The sequence below is a fragment of the Anopheles coustani genome, chromosome 3 (assembly GCF_943734705.1).
Source record: "Anopheles coustani chromosome 3, idAnoCousDA_361_x.2, whole genome shotgun sequence".
NCBI lineage: Eukaryota > Metazoa > Arthropoda > Insecta > Diptera > Culicidae > Anopheles > Anopheles coustani.
The window spans coordinates 15130816-15143134 of NC_071288.1; the positions used below are offsets into that span (position 1 = coordinate 15130816).

The following is a 12319-nucleotide window of genomic DNA, read 5'->3' on the forward strand; positions in this document are numbered from 1 at the left end:
ACGCACACAACAACCGCTTTTTCCTTCCATCGAGACGTCGCGGAACCAAATGTCCAGAAAGGAACAACGGTTAGCTACGGAAACTCGATACCCCCTGCAACTCCCCGGTGGCTAATCGTTTGTTTATCAACTGTGGTAATTAGCTCCCGGGAATCATAACGAGCGTGTTTTTCCGGCCCACGGAATAACCGAACCGCGGCCCAACGTGCAGACGTTTCGCGTCGTAGATGGATGGCATGGCGGGCAAAAACTTTATCTTACTTTGACCGCCACTCCTCTCGAACATCTCGAAACCAGCTTGCCTGCCGACCGTAAACGATTCTCCCGATCCGTTTTGCTGTGGCAAAACTTTTGACCCATAACGGTGGGTGGGCGGTGGGCGGTTGGAAATGGACGTACTGGGGTCCATTGCTGGAGCTAATTGCTGCCACATTCTCGGCGAGCTACACCGATGCGAAACGGGTCAATCGTATCCGGTGTGGAAACTTCGTCGAACTTCTATCGAGTGGAGGGGGTAGGGAAAGGGGGGAGGGGAGGGGGGCATAAAATTCAACCCACAAGCTGCCGAAATGAGGTTTCAGTGGGTAGTTTTCTAAGCGCTCCACCGTTTCCGGAGTGTTGCGCGGAGTGGATGTACTACTGCTAATTGGATAAGTCTTAATGCGCAGACAGAGGCTTTGGGAGTCAACTTTAAAGGAGCAAAGTTGTCTTGCTTGAGCCATTTTATTGGACAATGAAGAGGGTTTGCTGAATGTCGGGTTAATTGTTCTACGTGGAAACTACTTACCGGGAGTTTTATTCGGCTGCTTGACAGAATAGTAGATTTCAAAGTTTGTACTTTGTTTGATACAATGTTGAAAGGAATAAGGTTCTATAATATTAACTACCTCCTTTATTCATTCCAGTTTTCTTTATTCTTCTGAACTATTTATTTTCCTACGCCTTTTTGTTTAACACTTTCAATTATATTCCACTATTTCGCTCAACAAAGTTTCACCATTCAATTGGAACAAAATTCGACTGGAAACGTTAATTAAAATTAGGTTTATTATGATCCCAAAATAAAATATGTTTACTTTGATCCTTTAATTTAAAACAAATATGGCATTTAATTTAAAAAAAAAAAACATATTTTTGTAGTACTTATTTTTAATACAAACTGTGGACCAATACATTTCTGTAAAAATACCATATGCTACAGAAGTGTGTGACTTATTCTCACAATCAACTTTAATGTTCTGTTTATACTCCGCATTAAAGAATTTCTCCCGAAATGTCTAACGCTTTAAAGTTCGTTGACTTCATCAGAACGCACTCCTAATAAAGCGTTCCCTCACACGAACATTATCCATTTCAAATGACGACTCAAATGACTGCAAGTTGTTACACCCAACACAACAAGCAAAGCGTAACATTACCTTTTACCGTTGGCTGAAAAATGCACTCGCTCGGTAAAACTTTCGCCATCGGGAAATTCCAGCCATGCAATCAGTGTGCCACTTACTTCGGGAGAACATAACTTTATCTCTCCACTAGCGTCTTCTTCTACGGGGGAGGGAGTTGTCTAGCAAAGGAAACTAGAACCCTAACGCCGGTAAGTGTACCGCCAAAAGAACAATAAGCGATCACAATCGCAACCTAATGCCGTGGCAATAAATACCGACTTCCACGACCACGACCGGAGACCGCGACGTAAGCAAAAACCGCTCAAAGTTCGACACCAAACCGGGAAGGGAGCACCGTTTGCCATGGCTTTCGCCCCGAGGAAAACCACAAACGGAGCATGTATGCTTTCGCTGTGTTGTTATCTAGCGGAGTTGGGCCACCATTACAACACGCTCCTGCGCTCGTGCGCCGAAAGTTGTAACGGTAACATTTCAACATTTGCGGTCGCGTGTTCGAACCATTTCGACAAACTTTTCCCAGAACAACTCCCTCCGCGCGCGCGAGGAGGGGCTCGATATCGATGAAGTTTTCCCATGACCTGCGCTCGCGCTGCTAGGCGGATCGGTCAAGTTCATTTCCCACGGGGACGGCCAGGACGCCAGGAGGCCAAGGTAAGTACACACTGCTGTTCAACACCTCCGACGGTGCAGCGCTGCTTTGTTTCAATGGAAAGGAGTGGCCGGGCACGAGGTGCCACTGCTGGCGGGAAACTTTATCATTTATCCCTCCTGCAACATTTCCCGGTGGAACACTGGTTGGACGCCGAACGCCCGACACCGTCGGGGACATCGAATCATAAATGGATCATAAATTTCTCCCAGGCGTGCCCAGCGAGGAAAGTGCAGCTGTTGCAATCCTGAACTTAAGCCGCCATTACACGGTAGAAATCGGTGCCACTTTTACGACGAAAGCGCCTAAAGTTATGCAATCAAAAGGAATCAATGGGATTTGTTTAAAGCAATTTAAATAAATTCATTATATTTTGTAAAATTGTTATTAACTGCTGAATATTCGATCAAATATTTTTCGTGAAAGTGAACCCTCTATCAGATGAGCGAAAAATAACACATCCAACCGCATGCATGTATTTTCCAGCAGGAAAATTGTGTAGACATGCAGCCCTTTCCCGATCGACCGTCCATAAACGTATGCATCTATGCCATGTATGCGAATGGACCAAACTGGGAACAGCTTTAAGTTCTGTCGTCTAGACGGTAAAATTGTCTAGAAATTATTCCACCACATTCAGCACGCCCAAGGCAGCGCTCCCGGGACTACTGCAAAGCACCCGCTCGTAAACTGTAACTTAATATGATTGCACCCGACGGGGATCGAACATGCTGGAATGCTTGGCTCGGGGCATCGGTAGTGGATGCAAAAAAAAGGAAAAATCTCTCCCAACGACAAACCCGTGAAAAGCATAGGAGAAAATACAGCATGCAGCAGTGAGCAGAGAGAAGAGAAAAAAAAAGCAACGCGTCCCTATGGGCCGAACTGTCAGGACTAATGATGACCCCGACTCCGCAAGCACTACAATATGCTTTTTTCCTCTCTTTCATAGGACAGTTTCTCCGGTCAGCTGCATGGTCAGCAGCTCAGTTTACAGTTTTTCACTGCAGTTATCATTATCACTCCGTACTCGGAATCCTCCCCCGCGAAAGGCTATGTTTATGGATGATCGCTTTTTACTCCCGTTTCTAGCTGTACCCCGTCATTCCAGGCACATACTCCCACAGGGACAGGGACCTTAACGGCAGTTGAAAGTTAAGACTAGTTTTCCCCGGCATCGTAACGTATGATTTTAACGGGTCATCTAATGGCAAGGTTCGCGCAGTGGTCAGCAAATGGAACAATCAATGTTTATGTGCGGTATCTGTGTCCTGCAGCGAGTCTTTCTTTTAGATGCCATGTTACAAATAAGCACAGGCAGGGTTGTACACAACGCTACGATAAAAGAAAAAGTATTATTGACAACTTGTCAAGTGTGAATCGCGACGAACGATTTAAACAACACATTTAATGCACCTCATGAAATGAATCTATTTAAATTGGTATAGAAATGCTCTACAATTTATCGAAATGAAGAAATATAACTTCATTACAGTAAATGCAATCTGAAAATCATTTCTAATCCAAGTATAAATTTAATAGTTTATTTACTTATAACCAGTTTATTGGCAGTCAGCCCATTTAAAAACGAAGTAACTAAAACCAACACGGTAAGCAAAAAGAAGATCAGAAAAGCCAAATGAACACCCCGGAAAGGTTTCACCCCACCCCAACTCATTGACTTCAACCGAGCGGTGGAAAACGAGAAAAATCCCAACCAATCGGAACGCAACGCTACACTTACTTCAATTTTTGTCTTTCCCGTTTTCCCAAGCACTCCAAACAAACCCATAACAGTAAACAAACATTCAACCATTCGGAATAGCTTTTTGCACCAAAGAATGGAACTAATAACGACCTGGGATGGGAAAACGAATAAGCGCACCACACAAACAAGCGAGTCTGATGGGAGAAAATTGCTTTTCTTTTTGTGTGGCGGATGGCAACGTAAAAAAAATGGTATCCGACGTGGAAACACATATTCTCACGCAGCCGAAATGGCAATATCTTCCGGCGTGGCTCGAGGTGCTTTTAGTAATCTTCTAATGCAGCGGGAATCTTTCTACGATCATGTCTCAAAAGGATGTTCATGTAATCTTAAGACGGAGAATAAAATTTATGATTTAAAACAAGGTACTCTTTAAATAATCTTTACAGCGAGCAAGACACTAGGAACTCAAAATTGAGGGTAAAGAAAAATCACATTCATGCATAGTGAACATAATTTTCCTAATAGAAAATCAAGAACCTAAAGCGTTATCCCTGTTACGCAAAAATCCTTGCCAGCTCAAACTTTAAAGTAAACTATAACTGCCCCGGAAATTTAATTTTTCAAGCTCTCGGTTATGCTTTTTAATGCTTGAACATTTCGCGCAACAATCGGTACGCAGTTGTGCTACATGGAATCCAACAAGTATGTTTTCACGGGAAAATAAATAAATAAACCCTTGCTTCAGCTCGCCGCCGCACAACCTTTCTTCCCGGCCGCAGCTTCACCGATCGACCGATGTTTGTTCAGCGACTTCACAAGGGCCAAAAACCCACCGGAGAACTCGACTAGACGGAATCAACGCCGTTACGCCCGCACGCGTTGGCATCTGCAGACTCATTTGCCAAGCTCATTCCATCCATTTAGCAAACGGTTTGCTTCAAACGGTTCCTACGAACCCTCGCCGTGTGCGGACGTGTTGTTTGCGGAAACGCTTTCCGAGCGCTTAAGCGGAGTGAATTGAATTTCCGTTAGCCACGTTCGGTTTGCCTAAAGATCCGAAAGGACATCGACGACCGAGCGGCACCAACGAGCAAAATCAGCAACAACGTCTCCACAGCAGAGTAGCGACAACGCCACGGAAAGGGCGCCATTTGAACATACTCCTACGCTACAGTTGAGTCACATTCGCTTTTCTACCGCCGTTTGCAGCGAGCGAATGTGGCGGAAAATGTGTTATTATTATCGTTGTTGTTATCATAATGAATATGGTTGAGGGGATGTAGATTTGAATTCTTTGTGAAAACTTTCCCCCACGCTACGTACGGGTTTCACCTGCCGCGAAGGAATACGGCGATAGGACCACGCCTTAAACAACGGATACTTCCCGGGATGAATGTTCACATTCTCCACTTCCGGAAGGCAGTAGCTCTTCAGGACATTCCGACGCAAGTTATGCATTCGGAGGTCGCGTTTTCCAAAAGCTTCGCAAAAGTTAGTTTTCCGATAACTTCACCAGGATATGTTATGCAACGGGGGAAACCACGGGTAAACCAGGGGGGAGACAATGCTCTGGAAGGATATTTCTCGTTAGGTTGTACTTTGGAGCCTTCCCCGGGACTATGTGCGGTCGTAGAACATCCTCGCCTAACCCGATTTAGCCACCAGGATCCGGATGGCCGGAAATGGCCGATGACGAGCAGCGGTGGCTCCACTTTCCTTCGCCCAAGTTGATGCTCCGGAAATGGAGAAAGTGATTCCCACATCCGAATTGCGATGCTTCCTGCCTTTCGCCGCCGGTGGGAGGGGCGGGAAAGTTTGCAAAAGCTCGCTCGGTACCGCTCGCGCCGGTCGGTTTAGCCTCGAGAAAAGCGGCCAGATTTGGCGAAGGAACCCCAAGAATAAACACTTCCGAGTAATTGAATGGGAAAGTTTTGCCCTTCACGGAGGCCGCACGCAGCCATATGACGAGTGCAGCCCGCACCGAAGGTCCCGGGTTGCGCTTTCCGGTGGCAAACGGTGGCGTGGGTTTTGCGGGGCCGTAATTTGATTGCGATTGTCAGGAGCATGTGTTGTCGTTGGGCGCTGTGTTTAATGAATTTACTGGCACCGAGCTGGAAAGGGTTCGGGCCATCGGAGCACCGGAGTGCCGGCGGGAAATGGGAGGCCATTGCCATTTGGTTACGGTGCCGTTTACCAAAAGCAGCCACGCTCGAATGCGGGGAAAAGTTTGTCATTTTATGGCTTTTGGTTAAGTTTTACGGCAATTTAATTAGTTTCATTATCGTCATGTTATTTGCCTGTCTGTCTGTCCGTACGTCGGGTCTGTCTGTTCTGCCGCTCGGTGTTGATTGTTACTCGTTCATTGTAATTTGTTGAATTCTCGAGTGTTGTTCCAATTTCTTTCGTGAACATTCGTCACCGGAAGCCACCCGTTAAATAGTTATATCAAATAAAAATTCCAATTGCAACCATTAAAAATAAAACCATCCCTAGGGTATTTCGATAAGTTTCACGTCATTGTCCAAAAGTCAAGAAAATTAATATGAAACTAAAATAACATTTAAACAAATTCTAATCATTCGTTAAATAGATGATAAGAAAAGTTAAAACTACAATAAACATAGCTCAAAACAAATCACAAGTGAAAGCAACTCGATGAGCTAAATTGAACCACTTTGTGCCAATGAACTTAACTCTTGTCAACCGATAACGTTTCTAAACATAGAACAAGGTCACCAAAAAACCTCGCACCGTCAGATGTAACACTCATCAATGAATTTCTGTCAAGGTCTAGGGCCGCGGTTTGTTTTTTTCTGAGCGTTGTCTATGACGTAACGTGATAAGATGAGACTGCACATTCTGTTATAAAACATATGCAGCACGCGCTCGTACGCGCTTGTATTTGTGTGATCAGCAGTGATAACCAACAGTCTGCCAGATGGTTTATGTCATTTCTCTTCGTCGCTAGAAGCGTTATCAACCTCGCAGCAGCAACAGTGAAGATGGAGGCCGACCGAAAAATCGATTTTCTCACCACCGAACTCGTGCAGAAAATAATTCAATCGAACGACGACCTGAAGGAATATCAACTCGCGAAAGAAAATGGTGTTACACTAACCACGCCGCAAGGTTTGGACGGATTCATGTCCATCATACATCGGCTGCGTTTGAATCTTCAGCACATCAACAGCGGGTAACGTGACCAGCTGGAAGTAAACATCAAACAAATGAGTGATAAATCGCATCTGTTTCGTTGTTTCACTGCAGGGTGGTAACAACGGTGACCGTCATGGTGAAGGTGATGAAGGGTGACGATGATTTTCGCCAGAAATCCCTCGGGTTGGTGCTGTTCCCTAATGAGATCAACGTGTACGGGTGTGTTATCCCGGCGTTCGAGCAGCTTGTGCGTAGCTCCGGTGCGCAGCTTGATTTCAAAACCTTATGCCCGCGGATCTTTCTGGCCGAAGCTGGCGTCCGATACCCGGCCTACAGTGACCAAGAGGAAACGTTTCTCGTCATGGAGGATGTGTCGGCGAGCGGGTTTATCCCTGGACCTCGGCTGAACCTCGATCAAGCTCATCTGCAGCTGATGGCACGCAAGATTGCCCAGTTCCACGCGTGCTCCTATGCCCTACGAATCGGGGGACAATCGGAGCGACTCCGCGCATTGGTCGATCGTATTATTCCGCTGAACTTCATCCAAGATGGAAAGATCTTCTTCGAAAGCTACGATGTAGTGTTTAAGGTAGTGTTCGAGCGGTTATTCAAATACCTCGAGGGGAAGCCGGAACTGCTCGATTCTGCAGGATCGGATTTCGTGCGGGATCGAATCCGGAAGCTCAAGCAACGGTACGGCACGACGCCGTCCGAGTTAATGCAGCGATGTTTGGCCCGGGATGAGACCTACTCAGTGATCCTCCACGGAGACTACAATCGTAACAATGTGCTATTCCGTTATGAAGAAGGAGTTCCAAATGACGTCATGCTGATCGATTTCCAAGAGAATCGGTACGGTTCACCGGCTCTCGATCTATCATTCTTTATGTACATGAACATGCCTCCTGAGGCCTGGGAAAAAGGCGCATGGGAACAACTGTTAACGCTCTACCATGAGGAACTGATGCGGTGCATTTGTGAAATTTTACATCTTCCACCAAGTCACAGCAGTTTGGAACCATATCGGTAAGTATGAGCTCCAAACGGCTTCCTATCAGTTTGATATCCTACCACCGTTGTCTTGTAGGTTCGAAAATATGAAGCGGCATTTGCAGCAACATTTCATCTATGGTGCCATAATTGCGATCAAGTTTCTTCCGTGTATGCTGTCCAGTGAGGCGGAGGTAGAGGAGATTGTACATAATTTCCACACGGACGTCACGGCGGACGCCTTTCGTCAGATCTATCTCGTCGCTGGTGGACAGGTTGTGAACGATCGAATCTCCAAAGTGATCGTGCATGCGGCGGAGCAGGGTTACTTGGATTTGCTTGATAACTAAAAGTAATTGCTATTGAGAACAGCAGCGGCTCTAACGGTAAGCGAACTAAGAGGCCGCTGGGGCCCCGAGCTGTCTGGGGGCCCCAAGGTCAATGTGGATCACAAAAATAATAGCAGCATTCAAAGCTGGATTTCAGCAAATCAAGGAAGCGTTAAATAAAATAGTTACTGCTGAAAATGAAAAACAGGGGACAATTTAGGAAGCAAAACCATTGTTAATAAAAATGTATAAATTTGAAATTTATTTTATGACCATAATCTGGAATAGAATTTTGCAAAGAATGAATGCGACCAATAAGTCACAACAATCAGTAGAATGCAAAATAATAAAAGGGTCAATTTTACTTCGATCTCTCACACATTTTGTTAATAATTTCAGAAATATTTTGACGAAATCGAAAGGGAAGCTACAAGACTAACTGCCTTATCGTTTGATTCGTATGAGCGAATTCGGAAAGGGACAAACAAAAATCTAAATGATTTCAGAGTGAATACCTTCTACGGCATTTGCAATAATATAAGTGCCTAAATAGCTCAAAGAGCAGACAAATACGAAGAAACCATTGAACCGTTTAAAATATTTGCTGACTTGAATTTATCAATAGAACAAAAACTACAATGCTGCTAAAAATTAAAAGAAGTTTACGCAAATGCCATTGATGTACATGATTTGGAGAATAAAATCGAACATTTTTTCATGTTTACTAGCTGATTTGAATTTTTTTTTTTTGCGTAACGAACTCTTGGTCATGCCTGCCCCGTTAAGGGCTTACGAGACTTGTTTCCCTGTTGTACGTGGATAGTCAGTCCTCTCGTACAGAGGAGCGTCCGGTCTCGGTTGGGATTCGAGTTCAGCCCTGAACCAGAACTCGCCCGAGCAGGCCTGAACCAAAACTCGCCCGAGCAGTCCTGAACCAGAACTCGCCCGAGCAGCCCTGAACCGGAACTCGCCCGAGCAGCCTTGTTTTTCGGGAGAAACGTAAATCACAACGAAGACACGAGAGTGAATCTTCTCAACTTTAGTGTTTGGCATTGTTTCTGCTTGTACGTGATAACCTTTCGTGTTTAGAAGTACTGTACCTTGAAGACGTGGGCACCGGTTTCGTGCTTTTCTTGCGTTGGAGAAAGATGTTGATTGAGTGTTTATCGTACCATAAGGGAAGCATGCTCGAAAATGATAGCTTTAAAAAATAATATATTGAAGGTATTATCCTAGTAAAATGTGTCTCATATGAAATATCAAAAATAGAAAAGAGTTGTACCATATTTATACCAACAAGAATAATTCTAAATAATACGAAAGAACACACGTGCCGCACACTTCATGCACATAAAACTGCGTAGCATCTCTTCCTGGCTGTTTTATTTTCTTCATTTTCCATTTCTCCGTAACCCAAGGCTTACTTCTAAATTGCCCTCCCGTATCCATTCCGATGTTGCCAATTTACGAGCAGAAAACTAGAACCAGAACTCGCCCGAGCAGCGCTGAACCAGAAATCACTCGAGCAGTCCTGAACCAGAACTCGCCCGAGCAGCCTTGAACCAAAACTCGCCCGAGCAGCCTTCAACCAAAACTCGCCCGAGCAGCCCTGAATCAGAACTCGCCCGAGCAGCCCTGAACCAGAACTCGCCCGAGCAGCCTTCAACCAAAACTCACCCGAGCAGCCCTGGACCAGAACTCGCCCGAGGAGACTTCAACCAAAACTCGCCTTAGCAGCCCTGGACCAGAACTCGTCCGAGTAGCCTTCAACCAGAACTCGCCCGAGCAACCCTGAACCAAAACTCGCCCGAACAGCCCTGAACCAAAACTCGCCCGAGCATCCCTGAACCAGAACTCGTCCGAGCAGCCTTCAACCAAAACTCGCCCGAGCAGCCCTGGACCAGAACTCGCCCGAGCAGTCCTGGACCAGAACTCTCCCGAGCAGCCCTGAACCAGAACTCGCCCGAGCAGCCTTGAACCAGAACTCGCCCGAGCAGCCTTGAACCAAAACTCGTCCGAGCAGCCTTCAACCAAAACTCGCCCGAGCAGCCCTGAACCAGAACTCGCCCGAGCAGCCTTCAACCAAAACTCGCCCGAGCAGTCCTGAACCAAAACTCGCCCGAGCAGCCCTGAACCAAAACTCGCCCGAGCATCCCTGTACCAGAACTCGTCCGAGCAGCCCTCAACCAAAACTCGCCCGAGCAGCCCTGGACCAAGACTCGCCCGAGCAGCCTTCAACCAAAACTCACCCGAGCAGCCCTGAACCAGAACTCGCCCGAGCAGCCCTGGACCAAAACTCGCCCGAACAGCCTTTAACCAGAACTCACCCGAGCAGCCCTGAACCAGAACTCGTCCGAGCAGCCTTCAACCCGAACTCGCCCCAGCAGTCCTGAACCACAACTCGCCCGAGCAGCCCTGGACCAAAACTCACCCAAGCAGTCCTGAACCAGAACACGTCCGAGCATCCCTGAACCAGAACTCGTCCGAGCAGCCTTCAACCAAAACTCGCCCGAGAAGTCCTGGACCAGAACTCGCCCGAGCAGACTTCAACCAGAACTCACCCGAACAGCCTTCAACCAAAACTCGCCCGAGCAGCCTTCAACCAAAACTCGCCCGAGCAGCCCTGAACTAGTACTCGTCCGAGTAGCCTTCAACCAAAACTCGCCCGAGCAGTCCTGAACCAAAACTCGCACGAACAGCCCTGAACCAGAACTCACCCGAGCATCCCTGAACCAGAACTCGCCCGAGTAGCCCGGAACCAGAACTCGCCCGAGCAGCCCTGAACCAGAACTCGCCCGAGCAGCCCTGAACCAGAACTCGCCTTAGCAGCCCTGGACCAGAACTCGTCCGAGTAGCCTTCAACCAAAACTCGCCCGAGCAGTCCTGAACCAAAACTCGCCCGAACAGCCCTGAACAAAAACTCGCCTGAGCAGCCCTGGACCAAAACTCACCCAAGCAGTCCTGAACCAGAACTCGTCCGAGCAGCCCTGAACCAGAACTCGCCCGAGCATCCCTGAACCAGAACTCGTCCGAGCAGCCTTCAACCAAAACTCGGCCGAACAGCCCTGAACCAGAACTCTCCCGAGCATTCCTGAACCATAACTCGCCCGAGCATCCCTGAACCAAAACTCGCCCGAGCAGCCTTGAACCAAAACTCGCCCGAGCATTCCTGAACCAGAACTCGCCCGAGCAGCCCTGAACCAGAACTCGCCCGAGCAGTCCTGAACCAGAACTCGCCCGAACAGCCCTGGACCAAAACTCTCCCGAGCAGCCCTGGACCAGAACTCGCCCGAGCATCTCTGAACCAGAACTCGCCCGAGCAGCCCTGAACCAGAACTCGCCCGAGCAGCCTTGAAACAAAACTCGCCCGAGCATTCCTGAACCAAAACTCGTCCGAGCAACCCTGAACCAGAACTCGCCTTAGCAGCCCTGAACCAGAACTCGCCTTAGCAGCCCTGGACCAGAACTCGTCCGAGTAGCCTTCAACCAAAACTCGCCCGAGCATTCCTGAACCAAAACTCGCCCGAACAGCCCTGAACCAAAACTCGCCCGAACAGCCCTGAACCAAAACTCGCCCGAGCATCCCTGAACCAGAACTCGTCCGAGCAGCCTTCAACCAAAACTCGCCCGAGAAGTCCTGGACCAGAACTCGCCTTAGCAGCCCTGGACCAGAACTCGTCCGAGTAGCCTTCAACCAAAACTCACCCGAACAGCCTTCAACCAAAACTCGCCCGAGCAGCCCTGAACTAGTACTCGTCCGAGTAGCCTTCAACCAGAACTCGCCCGAGCAGTCCTGAACCAGAACTCGCCCGAACAGCCCTGGACCAAAACTCTCCCGAGCAGCCCTGGACCAGAACTCGCCCGAGCATCTCTGAACCAGAACTCGCCCGAGCAGCCCTGAACCAGAACTCGCCCGAGCAGCCTTGAAACAAAACTCGCCCGAGCATTCCTGAACCAAAACTCGTCCGAGCAACCCTGAACCAGAACTCGCCCGAGCAGCCCTGAACCAGAACTCGCCCGAGCAGTCCTGAACCAAAACTCGCCCGAACAGCCCTGAACCAGAACTCTCCCGAGCAGC

At 47.8% G+C, this 12319-nt stretch overlaps 1 protein-coding gene across 1 annotated transcript; it reads left to right on the forward strand.

Moving 5' to 3' along the window:
- Positions 1–6768: 6768 nt before the first annotated feature.
- Positions 6769–8262, forward strand: LOC131271733 (uncharacterized). Its single transcript, XM_058273256.1, has 3 exons — positions 6769–6959; positions 7034–7948; positions 8010–8262. The coding sequence occupies exons 1-3, from the start codon at positions 6769–6771 to the stop codon at positions 8260–8262; spliced, it is 1359 nt and encodes a 452-aa protein (XP_058129239.1).
- The last annotated feature ends 4057 nt before the right edge of the window (positions 8263–12319 follow it).